Source organism: Phoenix dactylifera, chromosome 2 (genome assembly GCF_051530095.1).
Source record: "Phoenix dactylifera cultivar Ajwa chromosome 2, Ajwa_hap1_PhDact_Kaust_v1.1, whole genome shotgun sequence".
In the NCBI taxonomy this organism is placed as follows: Eukaryota; Viridiplantae; Streptophyta; class Magnoliopsida; order Arecales; family Arecaceae; genus Phoenix; species Phoenix dactylifera.
In genome coordinates this window covers 30,930,287-30,944,840 of record NC_143191.1, presented here as the reverse complement: position 1 = coordinate 30,944,840, position 14,554 = coordinate 30,930,287, and the positions used below count along the sequence as shown (strand labels likewise).

General features: G+C 36.7%; 1 protein-coding gene across 11 annotated transcripts; it reads right to left on the bottom strand.

Annotated features, from left to right (window-relative positions):
- Window positions 1–2,039: 2,039 nt before the first annotated feature.
- Window positions 2,040–13,893, bottom strand: LOC103722433 (reticulon-like protein B11). Of its 11 annotated transcripts, XR_015975276.2 has the most exons (8): window positions 13,654–13,865; window positions 13,389–13,569; window positions 13,057–13,198; window positions 12,891–12,960; window positions 12,581–12,770; window positions 7,119–7,149; window positions 4,313–7,029; window positions 2,040–2,552 (listed from the first exon to the last, which is right to left on the bottom strand). XR_015975276.2 is itself a non-coding variant. In XM_008812989.5 (6 exons), exons 1-5 carry the CDS (start codon window positions 13,775–13,777, stop codon window positions 12,613–12,615), a joined length of 675 nt encoding a protein of 224 aa, XP_008811211.2. In that variant the 5' UTR covers window positions 13,778–13,893; the 3' UTR covers window positions 2,040–2,552; window positions 12,581–12,612. The 11 variants fall into 11 exon arrangements, 4 of the variants coding, with proteins under 4 accessions (XP_008811211.2, XP_026666327.2, XP_088571996.1 ...); XR_003388599.4 differs by lacking the exon at window positions 7,119–7,149 and having other exon boundaries at window positions 4,313–4,430; window positions 13,654–13,893; XR_005513283.2 differs by lacking the exon at window positions 2,040–2,552 and having other exon boundaries at window positions 6,537–6,819; window positions 6,899–7,029; window positions 12,891–13,198; window positions 13,654–13,872.
- Window positions 13,894–14,554: the final 661 nt, after the last annotated feature.

The following is a 14,554-nucleotide window of genomic DNA, read 5'->3' as shown; positions in this document are numbered from 1 at the left end:
TTTTAACTCAGTGATCTCAGTGTAAGATTCTCTTAGAAATTTTATCACAACATTCCAAGAAACCTAATATAACTCGTTTGTCTTTCAGTTGCTGGCTATGAAGCCAAAGTCAAATTTGCACAATCAACCATCAATAATCTTCATTCTCCAAAATATAATATCATTCTTCATTTAATAAACTACTCTTTTTAGGTTCCTATCGGAAAAAAAAAACATAGAAAACGGTAGGCAGTATATGTGGAGGTGAAGCACTTGTCATTGTAAGGATCTCAAAATTATGATTGTTTAATCTACCCTGTCATGGTGAAAATAGCCTTTATTATCTGTTATGATCTCATGTTATTTTGCTTTCAGATAAGGTCCAATGTTGTCACTGCATTTGCAAGGTCGCACTCCATTATTTTCTTTTTCATTCAGGTATAGTAATAAAAAGCATTGGGATTGCATGGTGATGGCAATATACACACTATGTTCTACATACCAAGTTCCAAGGGCCATCTGTTTTGCTTCTTAGAAGAATTTTTATTTAAAGATGAAAATGCTGTTGCATTAAGTTTTCTTAACATCCATGTGTTGTTACATCTAATTGTCTTCCATCATCCATATCTGAATCAGATAAACCTATATACTCTTATCGAAAGTTGCCACTCAGATTGATTGATTGGTTGTACAGGCTTCAGCCAACACTTTACCCTCTCATTTCTTGGGACTTGTTTTCTCATTAGAACTGCTGCGATCAGTCGCATGGCCGCATGTGGAATCTGTTCATGTCCCAAAACCTGCATAGCCTGCTTGTGAATATAATAAAATCTTTGTTGCTGTTCTGTAGCTGCCCTTGTTTCCTTTTTCCTTTCAGTCAAGCCACTTTTAATTGGCCCTGATATAAACCGAGTTGAACATTCAAAGGTACATATTCCGATATACAAAATATTTGCAGTTGACCGAGGTGGGTTAGACCCAGAAGAGTATTCTGTTGTCTGAACTGAGGTAGAAGCCCTTTGGTTTCCTTTGTAATTTGACTGGGTGGACAACCGAAAAGTATTCTGAGACAAGCTACTGTGATAGGCACACAGCTGGTATTTGGTGAAATACTTGCCTCTCCATCCTAGCTTTGCAGGCATGTGGCCCTGCCAAGCGTAGTTTACCTGTACTCATTGAAGCTCAAAATAGAGGTAATGTTCATGAGAGTACGAATGCTAGCAACCGTACCTACTTGTAACAAGCATGGCTGCTTATGAAAGAACCTTGTTGAACCCCCATGTATGTTGCAGCATTGAAGCCTGCTTCACAGCTACCAGCTGCTAGTTGAGTGTGTTAGGTTACAAATATGCTTGTGGATGGTTTCTAGCAGCTCTGATGTTTATTTTGCTGTAATGACAGGCTCTCTTATTACTCAAAACTCTTCGAGTCATTTCCAGCCACGTGTGGTGTCGCAAAAATTAAAGACGTTCCAACTCGAATGCATCTAATGCCTTCCTGCATCTTCCCAATAATTTTCAGAGATCCTGATAAAATAAAGGATGCTTAAATTTTTGGATTATTTGCAAATGCTCAGGGATTCACACTCATACACTTCCTCCTTAGTTTTAACAGTCGAATGATTTGTCAAAACAGGTATTTGCGCGCTGCTGTATGTGCATATGGGATTGTAATAAAGCAAAACAGCTTAGAAATGGTTGAAAGGGTACAGAAATATTTAGCTGGCAGAAGGGAGATCCTCTGGCTGTACAAAATTCGGGACCCACGCTGAGCATGCTAACGGGGAAATTGCACTATTCCTGCACAAAAATCGAAGCAATTTTCATCATGTTGCACAGCGAATCATGCTAACTGCAAAATTGCACAAAGCCTGCACAAAAGTTGAAAAGTGCTTTTCATCACCTCGTGCAGCAAATCAAGCAACTGGTTAAGAATCTCTCCTTAATGACCAAGATTGAGAAGATGCATTTCCCTGCTTTATAATTTACCCAGAGACATGACCAAATTGTATTAAAAAAAAAAATTCATACACTAATTCATCCAACATGTATCACCAATTCTAAGGTTGGTATGTGCAGTCCAAGTGGCTTGTTTCATTATTCTCTTCCTTCTGCCAAAAGGGATGTGATAGACAAGATAAAGATTTTACATACATCTAATGAGTAATCCATAAATCCTCCAAATCGTAGATACAGAGAACTTTCATGATGCCTCTGCAATTAATCTTGCTTTCAAACTAATCAAAAGCATGTGAGCGACATGTTGACAACTAGGCATATAGAAGTTCATACATCGAGATATCAGCAGGGAGGCCCCCTACAACATGTTGCGGCGAAAAAAAAAAAGACCTCATAAAGAGGGTTCGTGCTATAGATGAAAAGATTTGGCACTCTTGGCTACTATTCCTTGAGTACTTTCGTTTCATGGTTAAATTATTGGGTGTAACCATATAAACGAAGACCCATCAACTTGAATAAAGGTTTTGGTTGGATGACAGAAAAATTCAACAACATCCACAATTACAGACGTAAAGTCCCTTGGATGTAAGCTCAATCAGATATGCCAGCAGATACCTGCATTAACAATATATAACAAGAGTCAGAAACCAATAGGATGTGATGCATCTCCAATAGAGCTGAAATAAATGAAAAGAGAGATCCAAAAGTTCAAAAACTCAGAACCAGATATGTGAAAAAGGAAGAATACAAGGTACCATTAAGCATTCTAACTGACATCTCAAACAGTTTCTATCATTGGGGCCTAGATCACAGCTTAGCGATGGATGTTAGAATCCATTAGAAGAAAATAAATAGGCACATAATACAATTTTGACAGATCAAGCATAAAATTAGGTTTTCATATGCACATTACAGTATTGCGGTCCAACTTAGTTTATTGGCAGGCATTTGATGCATCCATATGAAAACCTACAACATAAGAGTAAGGATATTTAATGGTAATGTACATATACCTACATAATGTGCTGACCAGATGTAACATAACATGCTAACCATGGTTCAAAGTTGAGCTGAAGCTTGGAATAACGTGCTGTCCAGCATTAACATAACATGCTAGCCATGGTATAAACTTCAGCTAAACTCGGAAAGTCCCACCAGAACATATATGACATATTGGCTACTTATGGAGTTCCAACTGAAATTTTGATACCAAAATTACTGTACATTTAGGTAATTTGCACTGCCCAATGTCTTCACTCGAGCAGTATTTTTCAAATTTAAGTTTACACTTCGTAAATTTCAAAAAAGATTTGGGAGACTTGCAATATTGTTTTCAAAAGAAAATTAGTGAAGAAAATTGTTTGACATATTCTTATCCTATCCTGCAGCTTAAATCTCATAGACATTGTATTCATTTGTTAATCCACCAACGTAATATATATTATATGTAACACTTAAATAATATGAAACATGACTATTTAACTTTTTAAAATATTGTAATTTTTCATAATTTCATTGTCAAATCATTATCTCATCCAACCAAAACGGGTAACTTATTCTCTACACTTTGCATCTTTTTTTTTTCAAAATTTTCTTCTCAAGTTCACTGAAACTGCTGCAACCAAACAGATTTGGCCTAGCAGAAACTGACACTGAAGCTGAGTTTTAGACATTGGTACTTGCAAATAATTCTCCTTACACACGCTTGCTACAGGATCATAACAAATAACCCACCACTGCAGAATCATCTTGAATATTACAGAATATTTCCAAATATAGGTGCACCATTGCCTCTGAACAGACTTTGTGGTCTCAAACACTATTGACTGTATATACTAGGCAACTTGCAATATTGTTATGTCCAGAATATTTCTATCCAAGGAGCAATTGCCACCTTAGTGTTGAGTTCAAGATAATTAACAGAACACGTCAGCTAGTCTATGCGTGTCACCAACATCCCCCTCCAATTGAAAAACTTCTTCTAGGCAAAGAGACCATTGATCATGAAAATAATCAGTTCTACCACAATACCAGGATTAAATTTAAAAAATACAGCACTCCATCCCATGGTCAATTCTAGAGCTTCCAAAGTAGACAGTTTTTTAAATGTGGGAGTGCTTGACCATTGCATGGTGCATCATTGTTGACCATGCAGAAACTTAGGGCCTGTTTGGAAGCATGCATTGGTTATCTGCAGATAATCTGTGCACTAGGTGAGGTGGAGGAAAGTGAGATGTCCAATGAAAGAAGAAAATGTCTGATTGAGGGGAAGCAGCAAATTCAATATTCCTAAATTTTGGAGGTAATTTAAATCATCTTTTAATCAAATCTGGTTATTCCAAAGAATTAGAAATAACGGGGTTGGTGACTTCAACCTCGCATCCCTCTTCCTCCTTGCTTCATCTCTTAACCCCTCCATTGGCATGTGAGGTTATCCACAGATTACAAACTCTGACATCCAAACGTGCCCTTGTCATCACATGGTTTCTGAAACTGAAGTGGACCCATATTAGATTGTATTGCCTGCCTCTCAGTCAGACTGTAGTTATAACAAGTTTTAGATACTGTTCTCTATATGCAAAAAGACAACAGCAAAAGATAAAACTGGGATAATTTCTACCATGAACATTTGCACATGGAAACTAGCATGAACACTTAACAATACATGGACGTAATAAGACTACAACTGTACCTGAAGCACCTAGAAAGATAAACCTGGGAAAAAATCATGTAAGGTAGACTTCGTAAATATTTAAGATAGAAGGGACAAATATCAGATATTTTAACTTCGAATGACCTCATGCTTTACATCTTAAACACCCATTTAGAATATAAACCAATCTCAGGCCTTTATGACTGAGAAACCTCAAGTTGATGTCTGGAACCTAGAGAGGATAGGACCGAGATCATCAAGTTAGTTGGCACCTTGAATAAATGGCATCAACTTACTCAATCCAATTTATCATAACTTCCATCATAATTTTAATGACTTTATAAGTGCCTAGCAACCATGTATCTCTCATCACTTTCTGAAGTTGGTACTTGGATGAGAGATGACACTAAAGAAAGAATATTGAGGATTCAGGAGGGTCTTTAATCTCTTCATACTTTTGTTATGTTTTCAACAAAAACCCATTTAGAATGAAAATAAATGATAACTGATGTCATGTTGGACCAAACCTTTTCAATTAAAAACAAAAACTGCAACCTTGATATATTTGAGCCTACACTAACATTTAATGAAAATTAAACCTTCATGTCTTTCTCCTGATTATAACCATAATCAAAATAATTATAGGTTCTTCAAACAAGAAACTTCAAATTATTCTCATACTTCCAATCTGATCACATGCTCAAACAAGAACCAAACTTCAACATCCTTACAATCTCATCCAAAGAGAACACAGAACTAGAAAGTGAAGTTCATGCAATTACAACTATATCAAAAAAAATGCAATTAAAAGCTTTAAAATTATTATTTAGTCGCGACCATAGAAAAGAAGCAGACTCAGGGTGCCTAAAAATTACAGATTTTTCACTTGCATCAATCATGTCTGCTACATGGAACTTGCTATTGAGTTCCTTTAGGACTTTAAATAGTGTCATTAAAACCTAATGAAAAGGAAGGTCCATGATTCCTTAGAGCATTTCTCAGTGTATGGTCCGAAAAAAAATTGACTTCTAAAAAGCTTTTACCTTTGGAGAGATTCACTATCAATTTGAACATAGGCTAAGATATCTCCTTTGACATTTTGCTGCAACGAAGAGAATCAATTTGGAGGTTTTGGAGATTAAAACTAATGATTCCTCAACTTCATCATGAAAATGATGAAGTATAATCATACTTGCAACGACAACATATTATCTTTGTGTGTATCTTTTCATCATAACATATCATAAAATATTCAACAATGTTTACAATTTCGAAAGCTACACCCTCAAGGGTAAGTGAATAATCAGGATGCCATCATTCTCAATATTATAACATCGAAAGATTGCCTTTTCCTTTATCTTCCTTGGATATATCCACAAAAAAATTCATGACCAGGAGGAAGAAAGAAGATCATTTTTACTCCTTCCACCTCTTATTATGTCTATGTTCTCAAAGTAAGAAAAATTACTTATGTAAGAGAGATTAGAAAAATGGTATAAGGTGACTAACTTTCCACAAAGTACTTGTATGTGTGGTGCCTCATGCTCATTCTTTATGGAGAATTTTCCACATTTTTATAAGAGCTTTACATGTATTCACCTTGGTAGCAAGTTGTTGAATTCAAAGAAGAATAAAAAAGGAGAAATTTTGTTTACCGAGACAGAGTTCATCCAGTTAGGGTGGCGCACCACTTCAGAATCTCCTCGGAAACTCATCCTTGCAGCCGCTTATTAAACTTACCAATTAATTTTATATAAGAGCTCATACTGTGCTCCTGCACCTGCTTTTGGTAAATAAGGCACTCGCCGTAATTTGATTAGGTCATCTTTTTTATTAATGTTGCCATTTTCCCCCCAGAGAGATTTACCATTTATTTGAACATAGTATCATAAATCTCACATTGAGAATTCAGCGATCAGAGAAAACAATACCACAAGTTCTGGAGATTGTCCAATAAATAATTTCCAATTTCATCATGACTACTATCAAGTACAATCTTATATGCAATGGCAACAAATTGTCGTCCTTGCTTTCTTTTCATCATAACACATCATAGGATCTTCAACAGTGTCTACAATCCTGAGAGTTACATCAAGGGTAGATGGATAATCAGGAACCATGTTGTTCTCAATGTTGTACAATTGAAAATTTTCTTAATTCCTTGTCTTCTTCTGAAAGATCCACCAAAACAACTTTACATGAAGGAAAGTAAAGATGATTATTTTACTCCTGAAAGAAGACGTAAAGATAAGAAATGTAAAAGATGTCTCATTTTTCACTTAATACAACTATATTCAGGGCATCATACTCATCCTTTCTGGCAAATGTTCCATCTTTTCATCTCTCATCAACCTCGCCATAAGATCACCATAACTTGATTAAATCATCCTCTGACTGGTGCAGGAATTCAAAGATTGCAAGAAGACATGAGATATAGAACTGTAGCAATACAAAAATGATGTGGTTCACTAACAACATAAGATTGCAAGAAGACGGACTAAAAGTCAGAAGGGCAAAGAAGGTGTGACCTCAAATCCACCGAACGAAATAACTTGGAGCCTAGCAAGAAAAATAAAATTCAACATGAATTCTCCTATTCTAAAACATCTGGACAGCCTATCCCAAGAATACACGCATACACACAACATGCATGCATGCAGATAGAGGCACAGGCATGCACATGCACACATGCATGCTTGTGGCATGGTCACAATATTCGCCGACTATTCAAGAATAATTCGTATACGGCAGTTTGCCAAATTGTTCTGTAAATTATCCATTATTGATGAACCTATCATGTATATCTCATAAAATTCATAAAAAAATTATAAAATTCATACTCTATTCATATAATAAACGAATAACTTGGATATACCTCAGATAGCAGACACCGAAGTCCAAGCCCATGCTCTTGAAATCGTTAAGACAAGCTGCAAGCGTAGGAACTAGGGGTTTGCCATTGACACACTAATTTGTTTAAAAACTAAAATATTTTCTTTTCGAAAAATCAACCTCTCCAATTATCTCTTCTCTTCTATTCTTCTCACCTGTGTTCTACCTCTTCTTAGCGTCCTCCCAAACCCAACCTGATACTCTCCCCTTCTCTACTTCTGTTCTTTTCTTTTTTGAGGAAATATTTTCTTTTTCTCCAACATTTTTCTACTTCCAGTAATTGTGAAACATATTAACCTTGCTTATTAGTATCTACTATTTCTCCCTATACTTGTATGAATGTTTTGTTCATGAATATTTTTATTTTTTAAATGTGCTGAACTTATTCTGATTCCAAATTTACCAGATTTTTTCCTGAATCCTGAATTTCTCAACCTTGACGATTTATTCCCGACGGCTGAACTCGTGACTATGCATGTGCACCCTCATGTGTGCAAGGATGTCAGAGCAACAGACCCATAAATTACACACACATGTCAAGTTACTTAAATTCCAAGAAATATGAACTAGTTAGAAACCCTAATCTAATAACAACTAATTATACACACAATAAAGTAGAAGAAAACTAAAACTTTGCTAATATAACTTAAAGTTCTACACTAATCCTGTGATTTAACACAGCCAATTTTCAAACTCATAGTAAACTCAATTTCATCATTACGATAAAATCATAAGGTTCAGATATAGCACTTTGTCTATCGTCACATGTTGTAAAAAGATTAGTTTTCATCAAGACCTCTAGAGAGACAATAGACTCAGCATTTCCTAAAATTGCACACTGTCTTGCCTAAAAGACATTTAGTTGAGGACCCCAAGTCAAGATCATCTATGTCCAACCAATAACTTTGTTCTTGGTATTTCTCAAGTATGTTCCGTAGCTTTCTAAACATATCATGAGGTAGCAAAATAACACAAGATTCTCCAACATTGAGATTCTACAATTTCAGGATCAATGTTTGGAAAAGCATTTGGCAGTGGCTAAGGGGGTTCATGGCACACATCTAATGTTGCATGGCATAAGCTCAAGGCAGCCAGCTAAAATATAACAGTAGGCTACCTTACTAAATGTCCAATAAACAATACTTCATGCAATTTGAAACATTGGAGGTATAAACGACAAAAATAAAGAAGCATATAATTTGTAACAACATCAACCCACCAAATATGATAATATCATTTATAGAATAAAAACATTAGCAATCTAATATAACATCAGCCATAAAACATAAATAACCAGCTCTCTAATACACTATGGCAGTAGAGAAACTAATAAATGAAAAATAGAGCTATGAAATAGGAGCATAAAATAAAAAATAATAATTGCATCAACTGACATGTATTAGGTATTTCTTAAGTCGAAAGATGTGTACCAATGAGTTGCATATTTGAATGATTCAATCAATAAGAAAATTATCAAACTAGGCTTCAGTATAAAGCATAACACATGCATTTAGTTTAAGATTCACTAATGGATTGATTAACATGACCACTTGTTATTAATATTAAGATTTGATATGCAGAGTCACATCATTATATTTGTTATAATGTCATGTCATTACTGAAGAAACCAAAAGAGAGTCATGCTATAGAGAGTGACCTAAGAAGCAATGCTACACCATTATTCAGAAAGAAAATGAAAGAAAACCAGTTGCCTGCTACGGATTCACATTGTCCACCTTGGGCCTCCCACAAAATGTCCACCTTATCAGGTTCAGGCCCACCATGGCACTTGTCATAAGCTCAAGTGCCATGCCAAGCCACTAGCAACCATGACATGACAGTTGAACACTAAAACCACCATGGAGGCCACCAAGGATTCCAAAATCATGCCGAACAAGGCGGTTTAGGGCGTACTAAACTAGATGGTTCAGAACATACCGAACTGGACCGGTCAGTAACCAACACAATTCAGTTCTTTAGTCAATCTGATTATTTTAATACAGGCGAGGGGCCTCTCGAAACTTCTTTCTGGGATCTCTCTCCCTCTCTCCCCATGAGGCTCTCCCTCTCTCTTGCAATCTCTCCCTCTTCCTTATGCTCTCTCTCTCCCCTGATAATCTAGGTCGATGGATGCCAATGCCTCTCCCTCAGTACACCCCTCTCCCTCCCTCCCTCTCCTTCTCCCTCTTCCACCACTCCCTTTCCCTCTTTCTCCCCTTCGTCTTTTCTCTTTCCCCTAGTTCTCATCCTAGCGTGAGGATTAAGGTCCGTCCCTCTTTTCTCCCGATCTTTTGGCTTTGGCACACCTCAACTTGGTGAGATGCGTACTAGCACCGTACCAAACCGGTCGCCAGCCAATACAAACTTTGTTACAAGTTTAGCAAACCTTGGAGGCCACCATGACCCTTTAACAATGTTTGGAATTCTTTCTTAAGTAATAAACACAACTCTGGTTTCCTAATAGTAAAAGATGACAAACATAATACTTGAACCAAGTGCTATACGTGCTAGCCCACTAGTGTGGAAATGTGAATTGCTCAACTTGCTCTTTTCAACCTTCAAATTTGGTAGAACTTCATAAGGGAAACATAGCCTAGACGAATTCTTCGGCACCAATTATATCAGTCAAACTAGTAATAGTAGATAATGAATAAAACCTTCTACAGTTATCCAAAGAGATCAATAAGGTTATACATAAATACAACACACACATATAACATCTGCATGTATGGTTTAGAAAGATGCATTAGTTACATTAACTAAATGACGAAAATACTCCCATTCAAGTAAAACTAACTAAAATAATACAGAGTCATAACCATCGAGCCTTTTTCCAACTATTAGGGGTGGATTTTGTGGATCCACATTTGCCAGGTATTCTTATTTAGGCCATCCCTTGGGTTATTTCAGGCTTATTTCTCCATAGCATTCCTCACAACCTCCATCTATGGTACCTTAGATTTTTCCTTGCTTTTCTTACCACTTTCAACACAGTCCAAACCCCTTATTAGAGCCTCCTCATGTTTCTGTTGCACATGTCCATACCATCTTAATCGATTTTCCATCACTTTATCCTTAATTTATGCAACATCTGGAGCTCCTCTAATATATTCATTTCTAATTTTAACTTTTTAGATTTACCACACACACATGAGAACAAGTTACAAACTTGGTCCAGCATAAGCAATATATGTGTGTGTATATAAATATGCATAAAGTAATTAATACAGAAAGCTTTCCATAATTTATTTATATGCTTTCCTTTAGTAATCTGAATCTATTTATAAAGGGAAGTAGTTATTTTCATGATATCCTCTCATGACACAAAACATACATAGAGATCAAGAAGAGGGTTCAGTAACAATATATTGATAGCATCGAGCTCAATACAAGTGCAAAGACACAGTCCAACATATAAAAAAGGATCTCTTTCAAGAAAAGAATGCAGTATGAGGAACAAACTAAAATTTTCTCACACCACTCCAATGATGCCCAAAAAAGGTTGAAAAATAAAATATTTCAGCCTCCACTTATGCCAAAGCTCCACCCTAACAAGAAACATGAACCCCTCTATCTCACACTCCTTTATGAACCCTTCTACTGCTCAAACGTAGCACCATAAAAAGGAAAGTTACAAGGGCAAAAGTGACTATTAGAAGTTGTAAGCAAAAGGCAAAAGAAAAAAAACGTCACTAACCTAGAATTAGAGTCAGTTGGTAGGGGGACAGTATAGTTGGGAAAGAACAATAAGGAGTAGGAACTAGTGCAAATTTTGATTTGTTCCATGTTTTCTTAATTACTAAAATATATGCACAATAATTATAATTATAAGTTATACAATTTTATTTTATTTATAAAATATTGAAATTGTATATCAATCATACAATATAATTCAAGAATTAAGAACTGATGATAGTGAACCAAGAGATATGAAAGCATACACTAATAGATGAAAACCAGTTAATCTATATAAAGTGTAAGTAACTGGCTACTTCTAAAAGCCACTTATAATATATGTTATCAACCTTCATTGCATTAATAAACCACAAGTAATCTACTTAATAATAATTAATTAAACTAAATACCTAATTCTGAAAATTATTTATTAATTTATAAAGATCAATGATAATTATACCAAGATGGAGACAGAGATACATATATAACACTCAAGTTGATTTAGAAAGAAGCCATCCATATTGATAGGTGTAAATGCTAAGCTTTATATCGTAATTCAAGTGATGATGGTATTGAATATAAGTGTATGTATGTAATAAAGATATAACTAAAACAAATAACTAGGCCTAGTCTGTTGCAAGGTAAAGAAAGGCCCATTACTATGACTACAATAAAGTTTGAGATACGCACCATAAAACTATCGCACCATAATTAAACCGTCTCTCTCTCTTTTCGCATATACAAAAAGAATACGAGAATAAGAGAGATATGTCTAGAGAATTAAGACAGATAAGCTGCAAGTCAACTAGTATAATTTGAATCCAGTTAAAATACATAATTGTTCATCTAAAATAAGAAATCAAACTGAGAAGCCAATTGGACTGTAGTCTAGCACCCCTCTACTTTGCAAGTTCAAGGGGGAGAAGTTCCACATCAGACATGGAAAAGTGGCACTCCCTCTGTTATTATCAAAACTATCAACATCAAGATAGCTGAATAAATTCTAAATGAAATGATTTGTTACCAAAAAAAAAAACACGAACCAAAAATTGTATAATTTGTTTTTTAACCAAAAGTCAAATGTTTCATTTCAGATATCAATATATATGGAAATCACAATCTTGCTGCACTCAACTAGTCGAACAATTCCACCATTAGGTGCAAACCTTAACTCCCTCTCCATTTTTCTCTCTCTAAACTATTGACTATTAACAAACATGGATTATTCACAATGAAATGTTCTTCAACTACTTCTAATTCATATATATGATTTTGAAATGCATTGGTTCATATATCTCATTAACATTATGGATCTCAGCACAGTCAATTTGATGAGGGTATGACTGCAACCACTAGAGATGAAGTAAATGTTAACAGGAAACCAAATTCTACTAATCTGTCATCATAAGGTGCAGGTATTTACATGGGAGGAGTCAACAGAGTGCGACCATCATGCTACTGAGTCTTCTTTTCTTTGGCTGGCTTTCTTGTTCCCCTGCTTAGAATGTTGTCATACTGCTTCAAGAGTAATTTGTGTGCCATACCAAGCTTTTCATCAACATGGCCCTGGTACTTGTCATACAATGCAGGAGCAGTGAGAGACAGAAGCACCCCTGCAATAATGTCAAAGTACAAAGCACAGCATGCAGACCGTAAGAAGAAGAAGCCACTCTCCATTTATGATTCTATCTTGTACCAAAGAACCAAAATAAAGCAAGTCTAATGAAACTCACCAATGTAAACCAGTGTAAGGAAGTTAAACAAACTCCCGATATATGAAACAAGCCACAAAACCATTGTAACCTGTAGAACAAAAGGGGACAAAAGAATAATATCAGACGCAAGTAAGAAAATACACAATCTTAAACTTAACAAAGCATGAAAGCGGGCAAAGAGTACCTGAAGAAACACTTTCCTATCTCTCCTAATGGCAACATCATGTCCAACAGCCAAAACACGATTGATCCACACCCGACCTTCATCCGCAGCTTTCCCTACGAACTTCTCCGAAACTTCAAGATTGGGAAGGGGCGGAAGAGGTCTACAAATCCAATATTTTGAACAAATTAACTATCACAACAGTCAGCAATCGGCCTACGAAGAACAATGAAGCGGCCTAAACTCCAAAACTTTTTTGGAACAATAACCACGAGAATGTACAAGAAGAAACGAATCACGGAGTAAAAAATGGAGGAGGGGGAGGGGAGAGATGAGAGAGAATGGGGGCAGACCTGTTGAGAAGAGAGGCTGATTTGGCCCAGAAGAAGAGGATAACGACGACAAGGAGGAATGCGTTGGCCATTAGAGAGAGGAAGCTGTAACCAGCCCGTTCGAAGAGGAACCAGACGGCGGTGGCGCCTGCCGCGACTAGAATCCCGGCGTTCCTCCGCCTCCAAAGGAGCACATCGGCAACTGGAACAACCAAGAACCAGAGATCATCAAGGGTCCAAAAGAAAAACCTAGCACGAGAGAGAGGAGAGATAAAGAGAGGGAGACCTGCGCCGCCGCCAAGGGCACGGTGGACGGACCGCCGACTTCCGAGGCGAGAGAGCGGCGATCCGGCGGACGAAGCCGCCGACGCCAGCGCGGAGGGGCAGTCGAGATCTTCTCCGCCAGCCATTGGACTCGGTTAGGGTTTTTCTTGGAGCAGGCAAAGAAGGGAGAAGGGCTGAGAGGAGGATTTAAACGGAAAGATGACAAACAAAAAATAATAATAATAATAATGGAATCCTCCTCCGCGCAGCCTCTAAGCAGTGAGCAGTTATATTTTATTTTGGTTTCAGTTTTTTAATCAACTGCCGACTTCTTAGTAAAACAAATCAGGACTGCCGACTTTGGTTGTGCCGTATATATTAAACACGCACGGAGGGGGAGGGGGGCGAAGAAGGGTATACCGTACTACTCTATGAAGGGAACAGTATTGTCCTCGGCTACAATTAAGAGTTGGTCGCTGGGAGCCACAGGATGGGACATGGCGCAGGAAAATGAACGGAAATGATGGTGAGATTCCCCTCGAGGTAAGCAACGTGAGGAGCACATTTCACAATGGCCCGCATGGAGAGAGAGAGAGAGAAAGAGAGAGAGGTTAAAAAAAAAAGACAAAAAAAACTTGCTTGAAATTTTCAATAATTTGAATGCTAATATCATCAGCATGATGTTAATCACGCAATGCACCTTATTTATGTTGCCCTTGTGGAATGAATATTTATCCTGCATATAGTTAGGATGAAGGTTTTACAAAAACTCGTACAACAACCTTCTATTATAGAGATAACTAGGGTTGCTAGATGGCTCATGATCAAAGCGAGAGAGAGCAATATGATACCCATGATTAACTAAAGTGGAATCTAGATAAGAGAGACTTTCACTTGTAACAAATAGGTTGTGATTTTCGATA